Source organism: Ictidomys tridecemlineatus, chromosome 7, assembly GCF_052094955.1.
Source record: "Ictidomys tridecemlineatus isolate mIctTri1 chromosome 7, mIctTri1.hap1, whole genome shotgun sequence".
Lineage (NCBI taxonomy): Eukaryota > Metazoa > Chordata > Mammalia > Rodentia > Sciuridae > Ictidomys > Ictidomys tridecemlineatus.
In genome coordinates this window covers 35656598-35674341 of record NC_135483.1, presented here as the reverse complement: position 1 = coordinate 35674341, position 17744 = coordinate 35656598, and the positions used below count along the sequence as shown (strand labels likewise).

At 35.4% G+C, this 17744-nt stretch overlaps 1 protein-coding gene across 2 annotated transcripts; it reads right to left on the bottom strand.

The window, feature by feature from the left end:
- Positions 1–4390: 4390 nt before the first annotated feature.
- On the bottom strand, positions 4391–17452 carry Fbxo43 (F-box protein 43). Of its 2 annotated transcripts, XM_040293811.2 has the most exons (5): positions 16718–17452; positions 12512–14000; positions 9914–10016; positions 5127–5330; positions 4391–5023 (listed from the first exon to the last, which is right to left on the bottom strand). In XM_040293811.2, exons 1-5 carry the CDS (start codon positions 16800–16802, stop codon positions 4775–4777), a joined length of 2130 nt encoding a protein of 709 aa, XP_040149745.2. In that variant the 5' UTR covers positions 16803–17452; the 3' UTR covers positions 4391–4774. The 2 variants fall into 2 exon arrangements, with proteins under 2 accessions (XP_040149745.2, XP_077872992.1); XM_078016866.1 differs by lacking the exon at positions 16718–17452 and having other exon boundaries at positions 12512–14527.
- Positions 17453–17744: the final 292 nt, after the last annotated feature.

The window sequence follows — 17744 nt, the reverse complement described above, 5'->3', positions numbered from 1 at the left end:
GGGAAATCACTGGTAGCACTACACTACTTTCATAACCAGCACTCACCTGCCATATTTCCATTGCTCCTTCCATTTCTTTGGCTCCACAGTCCATGACAAGGGAGCCAGGAGTGTAGAGCCATCGGGCAAATAAACACAGATGGCCTAAATACAAACCAGAGCCCGCCAACAAGGTGTTCTATTAGCAGGCATCCGGGAAGGTGGTATGTTCTTGCAAGCCAGCTAAAATATTTTAATTACCAACTCTGAGTAATAACTATTCCCCAAATTTATTCTATATACACTTTAAAAATTAAGTCAAGGAACACTTCCTCTATTTGGCAATGTCATAGCATATCAATGTCAAATACATAAAAGCTAAAATTACTTTTTTGAAGAAACGCCAAAATCACTATAAATAAGTCTTTGGTGCCCCCTAGTGGAATATTTTAGTGTCATCTTTGAAACATTCCTTCTTCATACAAAAATGAAGATTTAAAAATCTTTTAAAATATTTTTTTAGATGTTATACAATTTTAAACAGGTACAATTTATGACAAATTAATGATAAATTATGATATAATTCATTAACATTAAATATCCAAATTGTTCAGTAAATTTTTTGTGTCAAAAATTTGACAGTTTTGCTTTGTGTCATAAATTAAGCAAAGGTAATGGGAAAGCTTAGCTTTATACAGTTACTTGCCAAGTAAGTAACAAAAATATTTTCTCAATAGCAACTCAACTCTTACTAAAGAAATTCATAATAAAGCTTATTTTAATAGCTAATCTTAAACATCCACATTTGTGCTCATAGGTACACTAGTATAAAATGATAAAGCTTAAAGTGTTGTTTCTCTTTATATTATTTGCCACGAGTTTCTAACCATTCTTCCAAACTAGGAGGAGAGAACTTGGAAATATCTGCCCTTCCTGGAATCAAGAAATCAGACAGACTGTTCCTGCACATTAGCCACCAAGGCCTTCAAGGGGCAGATCATAGAAAGGCAGAGATTTTTATCCTAAATCAGTAGAAGATCAAAAGTTTATTGATTTTCCTATGTTGTTTTAAAGAAATGAAACAAAATACAAAAATAAAATACCAAATGTACTTATTGCTTTTATTTTGGAACTTCCTCAGGAACGCAGGTATACTCAGAGTATACCATCAATAAATGTTGGGAGAAACTTTCTTACTTGTTTCCCTCCCCAATAACCAAAACTGATAAGAATGTTGCAACAACTAGAATATGAGAATACTTACTTTCATGCTCTATGTCATTAGATTATAAAATCTCAGGATTGGAAGTCTTAAACTTTACTCTCAGATAATGGAATATTCATTTAATTCACTTGTATTTTTTTAATTTATTTTTTAGTTGTTGTTGGACACAATACCTTTACTTTATTTATTCTATGTGGTGCTGAGGATCAAACCCAGGACACATTCGAGGTGAGTGCTCTACCGCTGAGCCAAATTCATTCATATTTTTAAATGACAAAATTGTTTAATCAAATTGTGAGCTCAGGACTACTCTATTCAAGCAGAATTATTTTAAATTAGATTTTTTCCCTACTAGACCAATAGGTTATTCTTAAATACCAAAACATTTAAGACTTTGTAATTATATGTATACTGAGTTCATCAACAGAGTTGTGCAGAGTTTTGCTGATGGTAAACTGCCTCAGCGAGAATCCTGTTTCCCATTTGCTGCCTGTATAATCTCAAATTATTAACTGCTTTTCTTCAGTTTTCTGATATACAAAATTGAATAAAATAATGAATTCTTTATAGAATCATTGTAAGGAATAAATGAGTTAGTATAAAATCAATTAATGGTGTGCTCAATTTCATCTTTTGCAAGCAGGTTAGAAGCTGGCTTGTATAAGGACATAGCTAATAAGCAGTCCAGCTAGTATGCTCACTAGGAGGCTGGGAAGCTAGCAAGCTTCCTTCTCCTTACCTAGTGCTCCTTCCATTATCTCCTAACTGGTTCTAGGGCAAAATCAACTAAAAGAATGAATAGACCAGGGCTGTGGCTGTAACTCAGTGATGGAGCGCTTGCCTAGAATGTGTGAGGCACTGGGTTTGATCCTCAGTACCACATAAAAATAAATAAATATAATAAAGGTTAAAAAAAATGAGTAGCAAACAAATTCACTGAGTATATGCTTAAATAGATTAAATCCTTTAAATTCTACCTTTTGGGTATTAAAACATTAATCAGTGAAATCAAATGTTAAGAAATTAATGAATTATATTAAGACAAATTGTTTGCCTAATGTTTTATAATGATTTACTTGGTTAAAATTGCTAGCAGCAGGGGCTGGGGTTGTGGCTCAGTGGTAGAATGCTCGCCTAGCATATGAGAGGCCATGGGTTTGATCCTCAGTATTATATAAAAACAAACAAAATAAAGGTATTGTGTCCAACTACAACTGAAAAATAAATATTTTTTTAAATGGCTAGCAGCACTAAAACAATCCATTCACATTCAATAACTGAATACTAGATGCTAGGGACACAATGGCCTTTAAGTCAAATATGATATGGCCTAGGACTTCACAGAGCTTATGCAAAAAGAAACTAAAGTGATTTAAATAAAGACAACTAAGTTCCATGACAGAGGACATAAAGGATGCTATGAAAGTACAGAGCTGAGGTAACTACTCAAGTCAGTTATAACAGCACACGATAACTTTAAATAATTAAGATAACGTTGATTGTATAATCACAAATATAAAACCTACTCAAAAGGATTTTACCTGTTGAATTCCTACTCTGATATTTTCTCCTTCAGGAAGTTTTATTATAAAAACATTAAAATATGTGCCCTTACTCTATTTCATTTATATCTATTTGATCTAAATACTTAAATCCCAAGTAAAACCAAAAATATAAAAACTTTCGGCTTCTATTGCTTAAGATTACCTTCAGTAGAAAATAAAACGTGTTTGTTGTTTATTTCTATAATTAAGTGTGGGAAACACTGTTTTTTTTTTACCACCTAGGTGAGATATAATATCACATTCTAATGAGCTGCATAGCCACAGGATGACCACAGTAAGCAGTGCCCTGCAAGGGAACTGTGGCTGCAACACATACAACACCAGAGGGAGTGTGATGGGGGGGAAGGAAAGAGGATGCCAGGTGACCTTGAACATGACATTCTCTGTGACCAAGAAATCTTTGTCTTCCTTTCCTGTTCTTTAATAAAATTTTAAAAAGTCATGTCAAGGAACTGGATTTGTGGTTTTAAGATCTAAAAAGTCACCAGGGGAATGACAGATCAGGCAGAAAATCGAGAGTATGAAACAGCAAAAATGTTCATATGACAGATGAAGATATGATTCAATATGGGCCACAGAAAGCAAAGCCAAACACAAGTAGTTTGGATTAAATAAACCAAAAGGGTGACTTCATACATTAAAGAGAATCGGGACCAGAACAAGTTTCCTAAAAACAAAGAAAATTTTTCTAATGGAGAAAAGGAGTTAAGCCTGAAGTGTACAGCATTAACTAGTAAACTGGCCCAATGTAGAAGATGTTGCAGGAAACAGAGATGGAGAACTTAATTAGGTTAGAACCAAACAAATCAAAAAGTCCCTAAAATTTAAAGATGGCTAACTTTTATTAAATACAACTAACATGTTATCATATTTATGTTTTGTCTTAAAAATTCCTTTGTGGAACTGAAAAGGATAAAATTTGTTCTAATTCAGAATTTATAGCTAAATAATAAATTAATATTAATGGCAGATTTCCCCACACATATCTATTTCTAACACTTTAAATCATCTTATTAAAATAATGTGTGATAACTATATGAAAATCTGTGCATGCAGTGAGAACATGGATATGTACAACACACAGAGATTACCTAAACATAAGCTGAAAGAATGATGAAACTATTGTCAAATGTTTCCCTGGTCTTAGTAATTTGTTTAGCAATAGAACTTATCTCTTTTTTATGGCTGTTTTATACGGAACATGCAACCAGTCTAAAATAATTTTTGGAAAAAAGGTATTATAAACCATAATGTGTATTATAAATAATTTAGTACATTGTTTCATTTTAAAAACTATCTTTTCCAATCAGCCCAAATTTGTCAAAATAGTAATATCTTGACTACACTGAATCAATGGAATCTGTTATTACAGTTAAAGAAATTTTTAAAATATTACCTTATAATGTGTGACTCACAGGGGTTTATTAATGAAGACTCCCATTATGAATGACCACATATTCCCCATAATTTACTTTTTAATGTCTTTCTATTTATCAATGTTAAGTAAATTTTACTTACTTGGAAGTTATCAAAATATGCCAAATATAAGAAAGATTGAAATTATGGAGTAACTTTAACAGAACTTCTGAAAATACTTTATTTTTATTTCATTTCAGTCAAGAGTTCATTTTCCAAAACTATATGGTTCTAAGTTCAAAATTTTTAATATTATTTGAAAAACTGTTTTTTAAAAATTGATTGAAGAACATTTAAACATATAGTGATGAAATAGCAAAATACATATATATATATAAAACAACATTGAAAGTTCTTTATTTAAAACACCAAGTTATTAAAATGGGTAAAAATGACATCGTAAAATAAAATTTTTTCAAAACTCATCACTTAAAACATACAATAACATGGGTTATGATCTATACAAAATAGGAAATAAATCATCATCTGTCATTAATGGGAAAATTTGCATGTGTTCAAAATAGTCATAATTTTAAGTCAACAAACAGAACATTGCATAGAGGGAATGCTTCTTTTATGTTTCGTCTCTTTAAAGGCGTTTTAAATTCCGCTTACTCTGGGCACTTCCTGGGAGAGCATCTTTTCTATTTCTTGGTTTTGCTGTTCCTCTACTACATTCTTCAGACCCATGATAAGCACACAAACACAACACGCAAAAGTCAAAACCACAGGCTGTGCGGCTACACAGTCCCCTTTTCTTATATGGCTGGTACTTAGCAGGGGATTGGCACCTTGGGCAAGGTTTTAATGCTTCATCAATAAAAAGTGTTTTGGCAACCTGCAGTGAAAGCACACACACTAAATCTCCTGGTGTCATATAGAGAATCACTTTATTTCAAACTGCAAATATTTATTTCTAATAATTTATGATAAATACCTACCTTAACATACTCTTCCTGTTTACTATTTAAGTGGTTAACTGAAGAGCTTGCTATAGGTGTCAAAATTTCTCCCCAAGGAGATAAGGTTGGAACTTGCTCTTTCTGAGAACTGGGTGTCTTAGCCTGAGCTTGTACTGATCTTAAAGCTGAGCGATTTAAAAGATGGAGGCGAGTGGCAGCATCTTCAACATTTAATACAGCCTCCTGTGGTAAAAGATGAGAGGAGTCAACACCACACTATCCAAAAAGTTCCCAGAGAGAAGAGCTTTCTGATGGATGTAGATTTAAGTATTTAAAATGTGGCTATACCACTAGATTTTTCCCCTAGACCTTCTTTTAACTCCCCCAAAGTCTTTCCTAACATTTGAAATATAGTCAAAGAAATGTGAGAAGAAAAATTAAAACAATAAATTCTAACGTTGAATTTATATCCATTTTTTGTAAGCCTCGATTTTGCAAATATTACTTGTAAAGGGCTGGATAGTATATATTTTAGGCTTTGTTGTCCATGTAGTTGAAGCTACTCAGTTGTGCTGTTGTTCAGAAGCAGCTGTAGACAATAAGTAAATCAAAGAGTGGGGCTGTGTTCCAATAAAACTTACTTTAAAAATATAGGTGATAGGCAGGACTTGGTCTATAGGTTGTAGTTTGCAATTCCTGTTTTAAGCCAAGGTCTAGGAAGAGGAGAATCTTTTGAAAGTTTGTCATGGGATATCATGGAATTCTCTGAAGGTTTCTTACCTTAGCCGATTGTCAGAAGAACTATGAGACTGGTTAGATCATAAAACCCAATTTCTTTAGCTGAATTTTGCAAATACCTGGTGCAGATTCATTTTTACAATTAAGTTTTAATGGCTTTGGTGTTGTCAAAGGAGAAAAAAAAACCTCCCTCATCTGAACTGGATTCCCACATTATTCAAATTTCAGTCAAGAAATAATGAGCTTGTATACCTTGAAAATATACAATTTCTATTTTCAATTATATCTCAATAATGCTGGAAAAAAATAGAAACAAACAATTAAAAACAAAAAGAAATCTTTTTCAATAAGTAATTTGTATAGCCTTTTATTTTGTTAAAAACAGTAATGGGAAAAAAATGTCTTTTTTAAAAAAAATTACTTTCTTAACCAATTATCAAAATAAAATGCACTACAGGTAAATTTCCTTCAATATCTAACTAAAATTAGGCTTTGTTTCCACTCCCTCAATAGTGTCCTTAGCCACAGTTGGCTTCTAACTGTGGGGAGAGTTAAACTGTAAGAAATTATAATAGGACAAGTATAGGGAAAGTCGATAGTGGGTCATGAAAAATTATGTGATTAACAACTTAAAAATATAGGCACAGAGTAATGAACAAATATTGGCCTTCAGAAATTAGGACAAATACATTTGAACATGTTTAAATTATCCAAGGGCTCAATATAGATTTTATATTACACTTGAATAAATGATTTGCAGCCTAGAGCACAGCATATAACCCAAAAGCACACTAAAAGAACACCCTTTGGATTTCAGTGTAGTTGGCAAACATGGTACATGCACCCCAAAATGAATAAAGATATGTTGTTGAAGCAAATTGCAGTCACAAAAGAAACATTCAGTCATTTAATAAATATTTATAGAACACTTAATAGGTGCCAAGTGAATAAAACAGTCTAATCCTTATGAAGCTTAAAATGTGTGCTACTATTTTTGAACAAGAAGTGAAGCAGTTAACAAAAGCACACATTCACAAATGCCCCAATTTTTCAAAACATGGCTATCATCGCATTACCAGATAATATTTTAGTGTGAGAGTGGAATAATTTAATGGTTGCTCTTTTCCACAAAAATGAGAGAACAGAGAATAATTAATCAAGAAATGCAATGGAAAAGGTGTGGCATTCCAATTCTAGTACTCATTCTCACTATTCCAAAGCTGACAGACAAAATTGAGCTCCTATTATGAGCACCTGATCTGTACTTTCTAATTTTTTCATGCAGGAACTTCCAGTAACACATTTTTTGTTTGTTTTACACAAAAAGTTTTCAGGAGCTTTTAGGCATGAGGAAAATCACAACACAACATTGTTTCATAATTTTTCAGTTTAATTAGTGACACATTAAAATAGGTTAGGTAGAAAGCAAACATTCCAGATGGGAATGAGGGGAGACAAAGGGCTCCAGGAAGGATACCTCTGAGGAAAAGAAAGAAGAGGTAGAATACCTGGTTTTAGACTTACAGAGAGGAGACTTTCAGTTCTGGTGGATAATGGGAGATGAATCAGGGATCTGTACAGAGAAACACTGAGCAAAAAAGAGAAAAACTGGGCAATTATTAACTCTGGGGGTGGGGGAAATAAAAGGTAATCATAGTGCACAAGTCATAATACTCCCAATACTGCCTCAATGATGTCAACACCTAATTCCAACTCATTCTCAAATAGTGGTACAATTACAGTAATAAGGTAGAAGAAAGGGAGAAATGAATTTGGGGTGAGGAGGAGGTAGCTAGATAGTGATAGTAGTGGTCATATCTCTTTTTTATCCAGAATTACTTGGAGGGGTTGCCAACAGAACCCCTTTAAAAAAAGTGCTATAAAGAGGGGCTGGGGCTGTAGCTCAGTGGTAGAGCATTTGCTTCAGAGGTGTGAGGCCCTGGGTTCAATCCTCAGCACCAATAAAAAGAAAGATAGATAGATATTGTGACCACCTACAACTAAAAAACAAGTCAGAGGTTAGAGATCTAAACTAATCCCTCTACAGAAAAAAAAAATAATAAATATCAGTCAAAGCATTTAATTTTGCCGGGTGTGGTGGCACATTCCTGTAATCCCAGCAGGTCAGGAGGCTGAGGCAGGAGGACCACAAGTTCAAAGCCAGCCTCAGCGAAAGGAAGGCACTAAGCAACTAAGTGAGACCGTGTTAATACAAAATAGGGCTGGGGATGTGGATCAGTGGTTGAGTGGCCCTGAGTTCAATCCCTGGTATCCTCTCCCCCCAAAAAGCATTTTAATCTAAAATTGTGGAGGTCAAGACTAGAAAAGTTGAAAGTGATTGCCTTGATGGGGCAAGAATTGGAAACAGGAAGTAGGAAGTAGGACAGGAGAATACCATGTTTTGTTTTAAGCCACAATCCATTTTCATTTTTTAAACCTTTTAAAAATGTATTGCTTTGAGTTTTAAAAAGCAAATAAAAAAACTTTTTTGAAAAAGGCAAAATGTATGGGGCTGGGGTTGTGGCTCAGCAGTAGAGCGCTTGCCTAGCATGTGCAAGGCCCTGGGTTCGATCCTCAGCACCACATAAAAAATAAAGATATTGTGTCCAACTACAACTAAAAATATATATTTAAAAAAAGAAAAGAAAAAGGTAAAATGTATACTATATTTTAAGAAACCACTTTTTTTTTAAGTGATGACTAGGATATGAGGATATTTTATCCAGAATTACTTGGAGGGGTTGCCAACAGAACCCCTTTCCTTCCCTGGAGGTATTAAGCAGTAAATGGAGCTAAAAGTTTAAGTACTTGGTTTAAAAATAGGTGTTTTTAATTCTTCCTTTAGTATATAAGTCAGCACTCTGAAAACATACATTGAAAAAGCAGTTAATGTTAATATCCTCACTACATAAGCTCCAGGAGCCAGCAGCTACATCAGTAAGTGGCCAGCAGCTCTGAATAAACCTAGGCAGCATTGCAGATGAAAAGGTAAAACTTTTCTTCAAAGTTCCTAATATTTCCCCGAAATGAAAAGCCTACTAATCTGTATTTAGATGTTCATATTTAATGCCATGCTTCATCTCAATTATATTTAATCTAATTGTAAAATTTTCTTACAATATGTTATTAAATACTTTTTACTAGAACAACATTTAAGGTAGCAAACTCTCAAGAGTTTCTTTGGGTATTCATGCCTAAGAAAGGTCTCCAAGTTGAATCTATTAAAACATATGGGTGGCAGTCATCAAGCGTCCCTTATACAAAGTAGTGTCCCTGTGTAGATAGAATTCATCAGCTTTTCATGTCACTTCAAAGCCAGACCTCAAATCCTCAAAGGAGTATAAGTTTATGGCATTTCACAAGTACTCATCTGCCAAGATCACCTCTAGGCCTCTACTTGTGTCATTCTCTTAGTTAATTGCTAATTTATCATTTGGTCTGAGGTGTACTTCTTTTAAATGTCCAGTATAATTCTGGGCTTCCCCTAACTTGTATTGTAGTCACATGTTTATTTGTATCACTTCCAGGGTAAAAGCTCCAGGAGAGCAGAGATCACTTCAGAAATTACCTACCACTATAATTTGAACAACTGGCTACTGTTATGTAATATGCACTCAAAAGACTGGATATTAAGAAAATGCTATAAAGAGGGGCTGGGGCTGTAGCTCAGTGGTAGAGCATTTGCTTCACAGGTGTGAGGCCCTGGGTTCGATCCTCAGCACCATATAAAAAGAAAGAAAGATAGATAGATATTGTGTCCATCTACAACTAAAAAATTTTTTTTAAATGCTATAAAGATATTGATTTATGAGTGGGATCTAGTACATCATTGGTATTCAGATGTCATTAACAGCAAATCTGCATAAATCCCTCAAAACTCAACAAGATGTTCTTGGTGCTCAGTTATCTATTTGTCTTTATAGATGGCGTGAAAGGGATTTTGGAAAAAGTAAAAAGATTATGATTGAATGTTTGCTAAATGGAAAGGGTTAAAATATAGTAGGAAAACCAAATTAGCTTTTCCACAATGTGGAATGATTGGATATTTATATAAATCCATTTTAGAAAAGTACAGTACACATTATTACCTCAGAATTTGCTTTCAGTTGTGTGATATAAAATTTCCTCCTCCGATTTGCTTTTTTATCTTGAATAACAATTTCACGCCAGTTTTTGCTGACTTTCCAAACACTGAAACGAAAGATCAGTCCTTACATTGAACGTATTCTGAAAGATTATAATTTTTCATAGATGGTAAAAAATAAGAAAAACTTAAAAAGATTTTGGACAGTAAACTTAAACTAGAAAGTTACATTAAAAATATGACTTGAGGGGCTGGGGATGTGGCTCAAGCGGTAGTGCGCTCGCCTGGCATGCTTGCAGCCTAGGTTCGATCCTCAGCACCACATACAAACAAAGATGTTGTGTCCGCCGAAAACTAAACAATAAATATTAAAATTCTCTCTCTCTTTAAAAAAATATTAAAAATATGACTTGATCAACATCTTGTCTCATACTAATTCACCCTATGAAAGAATTCCTGATAAATATTAAGTATATGTTAGCATTTTAATAGGTTGCCATTTCATACGTAGTCATATAAGGCCAAAATGAGTCCAGTGGGAAATTAAGATAAGTGACACTAAGATTCAAAATCTGGAATAAAACATCAAGAAAATGATTATCATCTATAGGACAAGAATTTTAAATTGATTTCTCCTATTGTGGTTTTCAACACATCTCTTCCATTTTACCTAAATAAACATAAGAAAAATTAATCTTTCTTTGAAAGCAATAAGTGCCAAATAATAGACATGATTGTGAGTAGCACCAAAGTTCCTGTTTTATTCAACAAAGTTCAAAACAACAAAGCATCTAAAGACAGTTTTCATCCAATGATTGCTATTATCAATAACTTCCACTATATTAATTATTAGATAAAAAGTAATACTTTGACTATTAATCCAGTCTTTTTAAAATTACTCTAGCAAGTCATTCAGAGGGAATAAAGTCAGAAGAAGGCTGAAAAAAAGCAGTTGCTCATTTTAGAGGGCCCAGGTAATGCTCAACACCATTATTCTTCCTACCAAGGCAACTTGAGTTGCCATTGTCTTTCTCTAAGCCAACAAATGTGCCTTACATAGTCACCCATTAATGAGGAAGAGTGACATAATTGGGTATTCTTCACACTCATTTCAACTGACCATTATTCCTCACGCTGCCAAGAACAGCACTGCTAAGGTTATAGACACAAATTCTGTAGTACAAACACTATAAATTTGGATAGTGGTACGAAGAAGTTATTGTTAAAATATGAATGTCAACTGCTCATTCAAGTGAGCACCCTAAAGTATTACCCAACTTTTTATTTTAACTGGGCCATATCCAAATACTCTAGCATATAAAAAATTATCATTCCTATGTTTTGGCCATCTCCTTAATTGTTTAAACAAATAATTTCTCTCTTGAACATTTTTTAAAAGACAAACCTAAGGATAGCCTAACATGTTTGTTATCCTATTTGGGATATTTGTTTGTATCCTACCAAATACTTTCTCTATCAAAAGACCTTAATCATTTACATCGGATGAGAAATGAGAGAGCTCAGTTGTAGACCTAGATCTATTCCTGTCTCCCGAGTGACTTCAGGTGGGTCACTTAACTTCTCTATAGAGTTGTTTCCTCATCTGCAAAATAAATAGTTAGACTAAATATTTCAGAATACTTCCAGCTATGAAATTCTACAATTCGTTACAATAGCCTATAATATTGGGGGGGCAGTGAGGAAGGGTCTTTAGGAGTAGTGGCCATAAAAACAAACCAAACCCTTGGTATATTCCCATTAAGAAAGAGACTCACTACCCTCCTGTATGCGCCCCACCACCACCACCACCACCACTTAGCAAAAACCTTTTCTGTGTGACTTTCCTCCTTCCTGGCCATGACATTACTGAGGGTCCTGTCTTCTGACAATCCTGAAATTCCTTCACATCACCAGCATGAACATTCTTCCTTTAGTCTTTGTAATTCTAGTTCCTGCCTTCAGTAGTCCTAAAGGTCTGTCTGTTCTAATTATGTAGCATCACTCAAACTACTGGGATATCTGTGAACACAAATTCTTCAGTTCATAATTCCCAAAAGTAATTAATTCCTTCTGCTGTGTTAGCAATGAAAATGAAACAATGCATATTCCCCTGGCCCCTGAAAGACCAGACCCCAAAATGAAAGCTAACTATTATTCTTGGATTCTAGAGCTTGGTTTAAATAATTAAATGGTATTCATTGTATGTGGTCATTTCTTACTAACCACATTCTTAATATTTCTTACCAAATGTTAGAACTTAAATACAATTTGTATCCAACAATAGGATATTAATTCTTAATTCATCAAACAATCTGTGGAACAAAGCTTACAATTTTGAAAATGTAAAGTTCAACTTTTAGGAATTCTCTTTTTAAATGAGTGACAAATTCTATCCAGAAAAATAAAACTATATTGTTGCTTCTAAAGCAGGCTTTAGAAGAAGAAACTATACTAGCAAACTCTACTGGGAAGGTTACTTAAACAATACAGTGTAAGACAATCAAAGACAGAAACAAACACATAAAAAAACAGGACACTCAATTCAGAAAAACTTTTAAACTTAAAAAGTAAAAGCAAATTTTATTTCATAAACTTTTCTTACCTGTACAGGCTCTCTGCAGTCAAGGAATCTAAAACCATAGCAAGAATATGCCTTAAATTTCTATACTTTAATTCTGTTAAGATGTCCAGCTGTTCTATACCCATCTTTTTGCCAATCAGTCCTGCAAGAACAGATTGCAAGGTGGCAATTTTTTCCCCATCCCTTTCTTCTAAGAATTCATGGGCATCCTTTTGCTGAAATCTTTTCCTTTTGTTTTTCATGAAGAGCTCATGCACTAATTGCAAGGCTGGGGTTCTTGATAAATTCTCAAAGCTTATGGTCAAATCTTCACTCTTATTATCACAGCCCAGCCCACTCTCTGAGGTGCTTGAAGTGGTCAAGAGTCTCGTTTCAGGGTTGGAGTGGGTGATCTGCTTTTCCTCCTCTGTCTCCGACTGTGAGCCTTGCTCCCGAAGAGTGGACAGTCTTCTCGACCTTCCAAGACGCCTTGACTTTCTTATGGTGTCCCCCAATTTGAGAGTCCCCTTATGATTCTGGAATAGTTCTTGAAAAGAACTCTCCTGGTCAGAGAGGGAATCTTCAGACTTCTCCAAGCTAAGTGAGTTGAAACCACTGTCTTCAGGTGTTGAAACATTGTGTCTCACTTCAGCTGAAGGAGAATGTGTTTGACTTGCATTAAATTTGATATTCGCTACAAGATTACTTACTGGAGTCACAAATAGGTCCTCATCTGTTCCACAGGTTGTTCCACTACCAGAGGAGCCCAGAAGTGCAGGATGTGTATTTTCATCATTAACACTTAAACTACTATCACTAAAGTCATGTGTGATAGAATCTTTGGAATTATTGCCCTGAATTGGAGATATACATTCAACTTCAAATAGGTCACAATCATCTTTAGAATCATCAATTGTGGAAGTCTTCTGTTGAGAAAAATTTAGTCTCAAGTTTTGACTGCTGGATGTCACTTCTTCTGTTTTTAATGTGCTAGTAACTAATGGGCTAAAATCATTTTGCCTGGGAAAATCTGTGGCACTGCTTGGGATCTTTTTTTCTAAGTTGAGAACTTGGCTTATACTACTTTCTAAAGAACTGTTTCGTGATTCAAAGTCCCCCTTTAGAAGAGAGAAAGACATATTCAATCTTCTCCGCAGTAGACATTTTTTCCCACTGACTTTAGGAGTTTCACAAAGTTCTGGGGTTTTCTCCATTTCCTTCCTAGGAAAGACACATTTCTTTCGTTGAGTGGGAGACTCTAAAGGATGTGTTAAGCCTAGGTTTAAAGTTTCAGGGTGCTCATGGGTTACTGTTGGGTCTTTTTCTTTGTTTCCCAAAACTTCTTTATCTGCATTATTAAAGCAGAAAGATTTTGACAACTTGTTATGGTCACTATCTTGAAAGGAAGATGTGGAACAAGAATGTCTGAAGCTGGAGCACTTGCAGTTGATGGTAGCAGAGTCCACCTGACTTCCAGTTCCAGGGCTAGCTTGATCTGAGTGCCTTTGTGACATCTTCAAGCTCTCTGTTTCTAAAAAGTGAAAACAAATTTATTCTTCCTTTGAAATGAGTACCCAGGCAGCTTACACCAAATATATTGTTTTGAGTATAGATAATATTAGAAAATTGTGTGACAATTTGTTAAAGTTACTTTGAAAATCAAATCTACACAATATACTGATGTGTATTCTACTTAAACAACTTCTTCTTTTATACCTTAATTTTTTTTTAAATATCTACATTTTGTTTATTTTTATGTGGTGCTGAGGATTGAACCCAGGGTCTCATACATGCGAGGTGAGCACTCTACCACTGAGCCACAATCCCAGCCCACACCTTAATTTTTTAAAAAACATTTTTTTTCTTTTTAGTTGTAGATGGACTCAAAATCTTTATTTATTTTTATGTGATGCTGAGGATCGAACTCAGTACCTCACACATGCTAGGCAAGTGCTCTGCCAGTGAGCTAAAACTCCAGCCCTTAAAAATAACTTCTTGATGTCATAATACCAAAATCTGAGATTATAAATATTTATACATTACTTTACCAGCCATAGTCCAAGCACCATGCATTATTTCTTGAACTACCAAAAAAAAAAGCTCTAGCAGCCTCATTTTATTTTATTATTTTATGATTATAGAATAAAAGTACATAATTTTAGTTTTAATATTTTAGCTTATTCATACTTAGCTATATTTTTCAGGTGGGTATTTCCTTTAAAAGTGTTGTGATGTAAATAAAGCTACTTTAAAAACACTATATGCTACTTTTAAAACATGTTTTTGGGAAATGTGTCAAATAATGAGTGTTGCCGATAGTCTAGTTGTAATTAGGCTGATCACACATATAACAGAGAAATTCAGTACTCATAACTATAAGGTCAAAATTTATAAGATCAGAATTACAAAGACTTTGGCTCATTGATTACTAATATATTTTTCTTGAGATAACCAAAATGAATCACTGCACCACAGTACAGGGTCATTTCAAACTTGACATGTTATACTTATGTTTCAGTTTTCTAAAAAAATATTTTTAGTCGTAGATGGACATAATTGATTTATTTTTATGTGTTGTGCAGGTTTGAGCCCAGTACCTCACACATGCTAGGCAAGCACTCTATCACTGAGCTAAAAACCCAGCCTTTATGTCTCAGTTTCTAACTTTTTAAGACATAAGGTCCCATTGCAGGTTTAAAATCATAGATAATAGGCAAAAATCCACCCTTTATAATACTTTTGAAGTAGGAAATAAGGGATTCAAATCAGTTATTTAAAGAAAACATTTACTTAGCTAGTATACGAGTAAGAAACAACAGTAGGAAGTATTTTATTTCTTAACCTTTTCAACAGTATTATCATATTCCTTCTTTATAGAAACTTGAATTAAGTGTTAACTCAAAGGAATGAAGCTAATTTGGAAAGTTATTTTTTTAATATTTTATTTTTTAGTTGTAGTTGAACACAATACCTTTATTTTAATATGGTGCTGAGGATCAAACCCAGGGCCTTGCATGTGCTAGGCAAGCGCTCTACTGCTGAGCCACCACCCAGCCCCCAGAAAGTTATTATTTTTTATACGTCTCCATATATTTCAAAGGACACTAAGAAAATTTTCTCCAACTCAAATGCATGATTTTTGGCAATTAAAAGACGGTTAGGAAATAAATTTTAGTTGACATTATATAATAGATAGCAATTGATTAATGCCTATGTTAAATTAGTTAGATATATCAGTAAAAGAGCTGGGGATGGTGGCCCACACCTGTAGTCCCAGCAACTGGAGAGGCTGAGGCAGGAGGATAGCAAGTCCAAAGCCAGCCTCAGCATCTTATCAAGACCCTGTCTCAAACAAAACAAAACATAGTGAACAAGCATGTTACATAAACAAATTTCTACACTAAACACAAAATTATTTCTTTATGGTAAACTGATCATTTATACTGGGCCAAGTAGCTGACTTTTGAGATCTCTACTCCTTGATAAATCTTACATATGTATGTCTCCTCATGATCACTGTTAACTTCTGCACATGCTTAGGAGTCAAGATGATCAAACTTTGCTTTCTACAAATTGCAATGTATTTTAAAACATTTTTTGTCTTCCAAATATTAAATTAATAAGATATTATGTGTTTTCAGATTACTTTTTCCCCACGAATCTTCTATTAAGAAACAATTTCACTCAATTTTTGGTTAAAAAAAAAATGGTCAAGGAGTTTCTACAGTTAAAAACAAATTTATTCTGCTACTTCGCCACTAGGTGTCTCACCATGCTAGAATATGGGAAACTGAGAGGCAAATTGTTGGAAACAAAAGTGGGTCCCAGAAATCCATCCCCTTCAAAACCATTTTTTCCCCCTGCTGTCATCATTTTCATTTACCCCAAAACACTGGTCTCAAAACGTGGTTCTTCAAAACTTAACCTTAAAATTATTCACCCCAAATCACAGGATGCCCCTTGGCTTATTGTACTGACTCAACAAATCACTTACGAACTAGTCTCTTGGATATTCTTTTTTATAAACCAGGCTTCTGATAAAGAGCTCAGAACACATATCTAAAGGCTTTTAAAAAGAAAACACCTGCAATTTATGTTATATGCATGTACAAATACAGCATAATGAATCCTATCACTGTATGTAATTACAATGTGCCAACTAAAAAAAAAGAAAGCACCTATTAAATCATGGATATTTAATTATGTTAAAAGTATATTTCCTTTATTTGTTAAAGTGGAAAATCTTACCATCAGTAAATCTTGAACTCCTAGATGTCAAAGTTAGGTAGGCTTCCAAACAAGAAAATCTCTCATCTTTTTCATTAAAACTCATGCCAAAGTAATGTCACTTAGAAACTTCAATTTGAACAATTAATTGAAACGTGCAGAACGAACATAATGAATGCTAAAATTGGAAGTATACATAAAATACATGCCACAGGGATTAGACATCACGCTTGAAAAGGCCTAAATCATTTTGAATTTCCTTCAACCCTTCAGACAACAGTACTCTTAATATTCGTGTTTTCTCCAGTTACTCTTGGCAATGACTGAACTTCTCAAACCCAGGTTTCTGCAAAACCAGCTTGAGCTGCAGCGCTGCCTTTACCCTCAGGTGCGATCAGCTGGTGGTTGGGTAACGGTCTCACCAGAGCGCCGAGGCCGGCTGGTGCCGACAGGGCCGCGAGGAAGTCACCTGGAGCGGAGGGCGCGGGAGGAGAGCTGGTGCCCCGACCCTCGCTAGTCTCCGCACCCGGAGACCCCAGTGGGGCGCGCGCCGCCCCGAGGCCGCGTAGCGGGCACACACACCTGTGCCCTACCCCGTCCAGCTGCCGCTCCGACCCCGTAGCTCGCGGGGCGGATGGGTGGGCGGGGAACCGGGCGGCCGCCGCGGGTGCGCCCGGGAGGAGCCTCGCTCGCCCCCCAGGGATGCCGGGCTATGGCAACCCTCACGCCGGCTTCGCGTGGGGCCGCCGCCTTTCCCTCCTTCAGTTTGAACTGCCCGCCCTGAGTAACCGCCCCGCGCCGCCCCGCCCCGCGCCGCCCCTTCCTCGGGCTCTGCCGCGGCCCCGCCCGCAGCCAGCCGGCAGGCCCGGCCCTCTCCCACCTTCCCGACCCAAGCAGATCGAGGCTCTTTTAGCACGCTCACTTGGGGAAGCATCATTTTCAAAGGCGTCTGTGCTTTGCATTGCGGTGCTATTAGAAATAATGCAGGAGGGTATTCACTGGAAAAGATTTCCGGGCTCAAGTGTAAAAGCAGGTTACAAACCGAATG

What these genes read in the sequence shown, in the direction of transcription:
- Fbxo43 (XM_040293811.2), bottom strand. Translation starts at nt 16,802, where the DNA reads ATGAGTTTTAATGAAAAAGATGAGAGATTTTCTTGTTTGGAAGCCTAC. An exon ending in ACTGCAGAGAGCCTGTACAG is followed by an intron (nt 10,017 to 12,511) that starts GTAAGAAAAGTT and finishes CTTTCGTTTCAG; the next exon opens with TGTTTGGAAAGTCAGCAAAA. An exon ending in AACAGGAAGAGTATGTTAAG is followed by an intron (nt 5,024 to 5,126) that starts GTAGGTATTTAT and finishes CTTTCACTGCAG; the next exon opens with GTTGCCAAAACACTTTTTAT.